The sequence below is a fragment of the Ambystoma mexicanum genome, unplaced genomic scaffold, assembly GCF_040938575.1.
Source record: "Ambystoma mexicanum isolate Mex_15411 unplaced genomic scaffold, UKY_AmexF1_1 Mex_scaf69, whole genome shotgun sequence".
In the NCBI taxonomy this organism is placed as follows: domain Eukaryota; kingdom Metazoa; phylum Chordata; class Amphibia; order Caudata; family Ambystomatidae; genus Ambystoma; species Ambystoma mexicanum.
This window is the reverse complement of record NW_027182487.1, coordinates 674,190-682,942: the sequence shown is the minus strand read 5'-3', so window position 1 is coordinate 682,942 and position 8,753 is coordinate 674,190. Positions and strand designations below refer to the sequence as shown.

General features: G+C 42.5%; 1 protein-coding gene across 1 annotated transcript; it reads left to right on the top strand.

The window, feature by feature from the left end:
* Nucleotides 1-2,462: 2,462 nt before the first annotated feature.
* LOC138562820 (olfactory receptor 2D2-like) lies at nt 2,463-3,383 on the top strand. The gene has a single exon (XM_069642795.1). The coding sequence runs from the start codon at nt 2,463-2,465 to the stop codon at nt 3,381-3,383; it is 921 nt and encodes a 306-aa protein (XP_069498896.1).
* Nucleotides 3,384-8,753: the final 5,370 nt, after the last annotated feature.

Sequence of the window (8,753 nt, the reverse complement as noted above, 5' to 3'; positions counted from 1 at the left end):
AGTACAGGCTTGTACCAAAGGTGAATTTGTACTTACACTTGTAGTCTTAATTGTGTGTGGTGTTCCCAAAGGGTACTGCATATGATTCTGCCTAACAGGGACCCATGTAAGGGTGGACCACCTGCAGTTTGGGAGGGGAAATTGAAGGTTATATTGAGAGTGACACATGAACAACAGGTTGGCAGGAATCTTAAACAGAAGGGAGACACCCCTTTTTTAGGTGACTGTTGGGTGAAGGAGGCCCTTTGCTAGGGCGAGGTTTACTGATATGTTGTACCTGGCTCACCCTCTGGCAAGTTGGGTATCTGTTTTAAGCCTGCAATGTGTCACTCTTCTACAGGCGCCTGATGTAGCTCTGGGATACCCCACTACCCAGGACCTCCACCTTTCCTAGGTCATTTCCTGTATTGGGGTACTCTACAGTTATTGGATATTGGATTATTGGATGAAGTGTTTCTTTTGGGCTGGGGAGTATGGGGTATCCCCCATCCACCTCCTCATGACCCTACATCACATAGTGAGTAAGGGTACCAAGCCACCATAGTCATTTCAGACTCATAAACCAGTTAAAAATATAGACATTCATCATGGTGTACTCAAGGATCTGAATAGCATATTTTAGACATGTATGCCCCTAATATTCAACTTTATGTATTGTGACCTATAGGCAAAACTGTCTGACCCCACATAATTAGCAAATGGCCGGCTACCCACTCATCAAAGCAGTATATGGCTGGTACCTGCAGATAGCAAACCACTTTCCCATTCTTCATTCCCATGCCAGTGAAGAGCACACATTGCCTCTTATTTTCCCCCATGATAAGAGATGAATTATCATTGCAGACTAGCCATCTGATATCATTTAAAACTACATGTCTTAACTAAAGCTCCCCGATGATGATAGCTGACTTTCATACAAGCTAGTTTGAGAGTCTTGATATCAGCAACTGGACTGCCCTTAGGATATATGTATATCCCAGGAGTCTGGTGCCTGTGGGGCATAGGGAGAATTCCATATACATCAAAGCCGGACCCCACGTAGACACTTGCCTTTTGCTCTTTGATCAGTCTGTTTCCACATCATGCTACAGTCTTATGCATTGTCACCATGTTCTCATTTGTCACTTCCGTTGTTAAATAATTAACACGTGATAAGGTTATCTGTGGGTGATGGGGCAAAGCTGGCACAATGTGCAACTCATTAATAGAAAATGCACATGATTACCAAATAATTTCTTGGCAAACTGTTTTACCTGAACCTGCTGCTTGCTAAAAACAATAACTGTACTATTTAGAACAAATTAACTTCCACAATACTTGGATTAGTTCTAGTTCCATCCACAAATATTTAAAACACAGTTTAGCTAAGCAACCGCGAAAAGGTACAGATCTCTTGAACGCAGGAGACCCAGTGGCACCCACTGCAGCAGTGTAGGCAGGAGACCCAGTGGCACCCGCTGCAGCGGCGCAGGCGACCCAGTGGCACCCGCTGCAGCGCCGCAGGCAGCAGGAGATCCAGTGGCTCCCACTGCAGCAGTGCAGGCAGGAGACCCAGTGGCACCCGCTGCAGCGGCGCAGGCAACAGGCGACCCAGTGGCACCCGCTGCAGCGGTGCAGACAGCAGGAGACCCAGTGGCACCCGCTGCAGCCTATATTGGAAAGAACGGACACAAAAACGGAACTTCTGCTTTTTCAATATGGAAGGGGTTGCCGGGGCAAGCCAGGGATCACAAGGGAGGACCACTTAGCAACCCCCAAATGACGTCCCTGAAGTCCCTCACTGCTTCTTAAAAAACAGATACAGATCAAAGAAAAACGTAACCTTTCAAGACTCAACATGTACACGTTTAAAATGAGGACGTTTGTATTCATGGTTTAGACTTTCGGGATGTACAATGTAACCCTTGCATTAAATTAGCTGATGCACAATGTCAAATGTTGTTTCTGCTGATTTGATATTTCGGTGAGCTATTTTAAAACATTATTGTTTGTCAAGCAAGCTCACAATTTACATGACAAGGGTGGGACTCACATATGCGCCCCCACACACACTTCAGAAGACATTGGAATACAAAATATGAATTAATAATAACCACTAGACACTCCTCTAGGCAGATTCAAAATCCATGGCTCCAGGGCAAAGGTTGTACCCAGGCAACACAAGAGATTATAACGTGCCATGTTCCCTGAAGAGACAGCACATATTGGCTACAGAGAGATATCAAGAGATATCACCAATATTTGTTTCCCACTCAAGTTTGGGTTCCCCCCCTCCCCTGCTTGTGCATTCTCTCATCATGGTCCTAGATGCAACCGTTGATACTACATCCCAAGAAATGTACAGATAAGCACCCGAGCCCAGTCATCTGTTTCAGCAATTATAATAATAATGGACATTGTTTGTTTATTTATTTTCAGCTCATCTTCAAATCCATCTCAGCCGTTGCTTCATTGTTCATTGAATGGAAGCCGAAAATCTAAATTCAACCACTGATATCCTGATTGTTGGCTTCTCAGATCTTCCACACCTCCAAGCTCAACTTTTTAGTGTGTTTTTAATGATGTACCTGCTTATTCTGAGTGGAAACCTTCTCATTGGGGCAACAGTTTCCTGTAACTCACAGCTGCACACCCCCATGTACTTCTTTGTCGCTATGTTGTCACTAATTGACATTACGTACACCTCAGTTGTTCTCCCTGCAATGCTAGCACACTTCTTTGTTAAGGACTTACATGTTTCTCTCACACAATGCCTCCTCCAGATGAATTCTTTCCTTGCCATGGCAGCTGCAGAGTTTGTTTTGCTCACAGTGATGGCTTATGACCGGTATGTGGCCATCTGCAATCCTTTACATTACTCCTCCATCATGAGTCTAGCTGTGTGCATCTGGCTGGCTGCAGGAAGCTGGCTTATTGGTCTCATGATTGCTTTACCATTCACTGTAGCCGTGTCTGGGTTCTCCTATTGTGGCTCCCACACTATCAATCACTTCTTCTGTGACATGACAGCATTGATGAAGATCACATGTACCAGCACTCACATGATTGAGGTATTCATCTATGCTTTTGGACCCTCATTGATATTGGGGTCCTTTATTTTGATCACCATATCCTATGTAAACATTATCTCTTCTATTGTGAAAATCAATGCAAAAGGAGGGAGATGGAAGGCCTTCTCGACCTGTGCCTCCCACCTGACTGTGGTTGTTGTTTTCTATGCATCTATCTTTACTACATATATTCGCCCAAAATCAGCCATGGGGGACAGCAAGATCTCCTCTTTGACCTACATCATAATCAGTCCTCTGTGTAACCCCATTATATACAGTCTGAAGAACACAGACTTTAAAAATGCCCTGAGGAAGAAACATAATAAATCATAGTCTATAGGAATGAACAGTAATGCACATCAAGTATAAAGCAATAAACCCATGATCTGCCGGGCATTACCTGATCGGTAATTCCCCCACACGGAGAGGTTTACTGCTATTGGCATACTGGCATGCTTTACCAGGGTGATATTTTTTTAAGTTCAGATACAGTGTGGGTGCTGTTTCTCAGATTTTTAAAAAAAACATACAAAACAGGATGGCCACCATGGAAAAGAGAGAAGGGAACCCTTAGCCCTTTCCATGTTGGACAGTTGCACAGCTGTGATGCGTGGCTACACTAAGTGTCCCAAGTGCTGGCGTGTGGTGAGGCCGCTGCAGGTAAGAGGGACACGGGTAGAGGGTGTGTGGGAGTGGGCGACTGAGGTGGAAATTGGGGTAGGATGGAATGAAAGAGAGTACAGGAGTTTTTACCTGCTGCCGGGCAGGGAAGATGGCTGCCTCCTGCTTTTGAGGAGGATGGGAATAAGGGCTTTCCAAGCTTCCAGATTGTCTGGGAGGCTGCCTTAACCCCTCTCAAAGGTGATAATGTGGCATAGTAAGAAGTTCATTGCATTGAAAAATATTACTCTCATAGCGCTGTTGAAATTATTCTGTCTTTCTGCGGTACCATTCCATATTTGCTGTTTTGCCCCCAAGATGTAACTTATATTACAGAATAAGATTTATCCATCTGTAGTGAACAGAGTTTGCACTGTATTTAAGATGTTGTAGTGTTTAATGAACTAATACGTTTGAATTGGTTGTGCAAGTGTGTCCTCATTACAAAACCTGTATGAATAATGCAAGGATGTGTTCCTGTCATGCAGCATGAATGTTGTCATAATGTTGCTACTATCCGTAATAACTCAATTCTTAGGTAGCACCCCTGGTATATGTAAAAAGGCTCCCATTTTCTTATGCAACAGGCTGATATACCATTCACCCCAAGAATTCTAAGATTATCCACTGCAAGAAGACAGCAGCAGTCCAGTTGAAGAAATCAACAGCTTAATCTCAACTTCTAGTGTCTCATGGGCCGTCACTTTGGAGCAAACTGCTGAAAGAATTGCAGGACCAACAGGACTTCTTGAGCTTCAAAAGAGGTTTAAAAAGGAGTTACTAGAGAGGACCTGTAATTGCAAGTGACTTAGAGTCCCAGTGAAGTCCACAGTCTGTATAATCTAATGTACTGTACACTAAAGCAATTATGTATAGAGCACTTATTCCATTTTGGTTGGCTCACTATGCATGGTCCTGCAAGAAAAGACAGAGAGGTGTGTTAGCAGGATAGAGAAAGAGAGAAATGTAAACCCAGTGGTGTTATTGCTTGCAAGCTGGAAGTACCCTAGTCTAGTGTGAGGGTGTGTTTCTAGGTGGGTGGTGGCCAAGAGAACCTTGGGTGTGTTGTTCAATCAGAAGGGAGAGCCCAAGATACATCCCTGGGAGTAGGTGCTGCGAGGCGCAAGCTAGCCGCTTGCATGCAGTGGTATATGTTAAGGGTAGCAAAGTCAGCAGTGCTGTTGCTCAGTTGCTGCTGTGTGATGGTTGTTTGTGTGAATAGTGTAAGGTGGAGAGAGATGAGTGATGGAGTGTAAAGGATCAACCTTTCTGTTTTGTTTTGTTGGGGTATTTGCTTATTGTTGCTGAAAGCAAAGTTAGTTTTTGTTTAAAGGTAGAAGGGGCTGTCCAGTGTTTTTACCATCTGTGTCTGAAGGTGGTGGATTTATTGAAGCAATCTGCGATGAGGTGGGGGTATGGTCAAGGGGCGACGAGGCAGTAATAAATGTGTAGTTAAAGACGAGATAAACAATGTTTGGTAAGAACCCTGAATCCCTTACTCCCTGAATGTAATCTCCTGTACTTTATAGCCAACATGTTACATGCAGGTACTTTGTATGTTAATGTGAATGTCAGTGTGATTCTATTGAAAGGTTCTGGTGAGACCAACCCAGTATAGTCCTATTTTGACATAGTGATTGGCTGATGAGCTCTGTGTAATATGGTGACATGTTCATGACGTTTTAGACAGAGGCCTTTCCTTCTGAGTCTATCCAGAGTGGGCATCCATTGCTTAATGATTTCCTGTGCTGTTCTCAGGCCTTTCTCAGTTGAATAGGAAGGATTTCAGGGAGATTCTGAAGGCCAGGTGAGCAGAAGTCTGAGCATAGAAATCAACAGTTTGTTTGAGTAGAAGGAGGAAAAAGATCAATCATGACATGTCAGGTTAAAGTGAGGCATCGCCACTAGGGTTGTTCAATTGTATTAAAGCAATCTCACTGGTAAAGCAATGATTGTTTCAGTCTGAAAAATTCAACAAGAGCTTCAAGCACTTGCCAGCAGACAACAGATCAGAAAATAATATTTTACATTTTGTAGCAAATGGCAAACTGTGACACCCAGTATTTCACTGACAATGCATCTATGCACCATGTGTCATTTCATGGTGTAAGGCACCTATACACATCACTTTAAATAAATAAATAATTAAGTCCATAAATACATGTATGCCCCTTTCTTGCAACTAGGTCATTGCTCAGTCCGTATTCATTTCCTTTCTGGGCCTGCTTTCTGCATTAGTGTTGCTATTCCCAATGGACCATGTGCACAGTGCAGTGACTGATGCTCCTCACCTACCGTATTTCTAGAGAGTTTTCAACAATGTTCTGTTGTTGACCCTTCTCTTTTCATACATTATTCTTGGAAATGTCTTTTCTGGTTTTATTGTCATGATTTGCATAATCCTTTCTTTCTTTGTATCTCGTTCCTCTACTCTTCAAAGTATTTTGATGTGTGCGACAAACTTTAATGTGCAATAAGTAATGTATGGCACTCTCACCATAAGTGTCAGGTAGCACATTTTAGAGAAATGATAAAACATGGGTTTACACGTGGTAAGTATGAGCGGGTAATGCACGTCTGGGCACTGTCACTTTTATTCTTTCACATTTTTTAACCTTAAAGCATTTCACCAGGACTCAAGGTCACCACTGGGAACCCCCCTCCCCGAGTTTAAAAATGTTCTGAAGCAGACAAATAGTACAATGATATAGTGACTTTTTCCCTGCACCCCTAAAAGCCTTCCCTCATATATTCTAGGACGGGTAAAATGTTCTAAGAGCCTGAAGTCAACCACCAATCCTACTAACTCAACAGTGGTAACATAAACCCCTTATAACATTGATGTTTCTGTCAAATCAAGCATGCACTTGCAAGGAAATCCTGCTGATTCAACCAAACTGATTGTTCACCCAGTCCCTCACCCGGTAGCGGTCGCGCAAACCCCAGCCATTCACTCGACTGAACCGTCAGCTGAAACTATGACAACACCCGTTCCGGGTAAGGATGAAGTCGCTGATTCCCCTAGGGTGGAGAACACTTTAGATGAGGAAATAATGATTAACAATAACTCCATAGTTGGTTGGTTGAGTGATACCTTAATAACCAGACAGAAAAAAATCACAGATCATGCATGCTCCAAACATTCAGAGAAGTTCCTGTGTTAAGAATCTTAAATACTGATGATATTGACTGGGTGACTTTTACCCAGCACAACAATGCACGTATGATATGTCAGTTCCACACGACCATCATCACAAAAATTCTAAAAATGCTAGAGATGCTGCAATGAAATTTCTCGAGTTTAGAGATATAGAAAGTATAGTGACAAATCCACCTACGGTTGAGAACCACATAACAAACCCAGAGCAACGTGCATCTCTATCAATAGTCATCAGGGATTGGTCATGGCTCTCTTTCTTGGCAAATAGCCTGAAAACAGCGACCACTACTGTCAATTCAAAGCAGCAACCCTAATTGTTCAGTAGTGTCAGGGAATTTATGTGGATATTCTAACATAAATGCATGGTTAAATGCTTCTCTACTCACCAATCAACCTTCAATTTCCTATGCCAGGAAACTATGATGCTGCAGGAATTGTTTATAAAGGGAAACACGTCATTCTCCGCTAATGCTAAAAGGGGGTTGCTCGGTAGACCTTATGGTGGGCTATCCATTTTGATTAACAATGCTTTGGATGCTTCGTCAAAATTGGTAATGGCATTAGAAGATATTCTGTCCATTGAATTGGTCACGTCAGGGGGCTCTCCTGATTCATACTTAAAATATCCCTATATTGGAACCCCACAACGAAACCAATTGACCAAATATTCCATCAAATTGCCCAGATTCTGGAAAATGCCATTGTACACAATCCAGAATACATCATTCTTATAGGAGGTGACTTCAATTCATGTTGTAATCATCTAGTCCGCTCCCAAGGTAACATCATAACCTCTGTTGGTGACACTATCACCAGCAAGAGAGGTGCCAAATGGTTCATCTATTCAGCACTTTGGGACATACATTTTGCGGCTTTCGATCCATCAGCACTGCAGTACACCTGGCACAGTGGTTAAAACAACTCTGTGCATTGACTTTTTCGCAGTCTCAATGAATGTAATTCAATTTTGCAACCCAGTTACAAATATCGACCCGGGCATGGGCGACCACCTAATCATTTCTATACTGATAGATCGACCTGCCCTGTTACTTCAGACGCAACCTAACCTGCAACTTGCATCTATTGATAAACCTAACATTTTATTACAGTGGAATTCTCACTTATGTCATAAATTGAATAAAATGATCTCTAAAGAGATTACATATTTTTACTATGGTTCCTCACCACATGAGAATCCTCAACAAGTGGAGGAACTACAGAATCAAATAATAAAAAGAATGTTAATATAAATGACTGAGGAGGTACCCAAAAAAATGACCCCCAAGGACTCACCACTTTAACACAGTTTAGTGAGAGACCTAACTACCTCGTAAGGAAAGAACAACCATGTAATCTTTACAGGAACACATGTTGTGTTGCCATAAACAACTGCCTAGTTATTGAAAATCAAAAAATTGTTTATAATCTGAGCTATAATAACAGAAGAAACATTTGGGCTGTCCTTAGACAGGGAGTGTCTCCCAAAGACAATAGGCAGGTGACGTTGATCTCAGCTGAAAGGTGGACCGAATTATTCTCAGACAAATACAAACTACCCAATAATTTCAAAGATGTTAGGGCTAGTATGCTTCCATACTTGAATAGTAGTGTTTGTCCCGAGTGAGGACGTGGGATGGGCAATCTTAAGATTCAATCCATCTAGAGCTACGGGGCCTGATGGCATCCCGGCCTACGTGATTAAGAATGCCCCGTCTTTCTGGGCTTCAATCCTTAAGAAGACATTTAACAACATCTACCGGTCAAATATGATTCCCAAATCATAGCTAAACACCATAATAGTTACAGTTTTAAAAAAAGGCAGTCCAGCAGGGCCAAGTAACTACAGAGCTATTGCTCTTATAGACGCGTCAGCAAAGGTTTTA

Excerpts from the sequence above, each read along its gene's own strand:
- LOC138562820 (XM_069642795.1), top strand. The coding sequence starts at position 2,463 with ATGGAAGCCGAAAATCTAAATTCAACCACTGATATCCTGATTGTTGGC.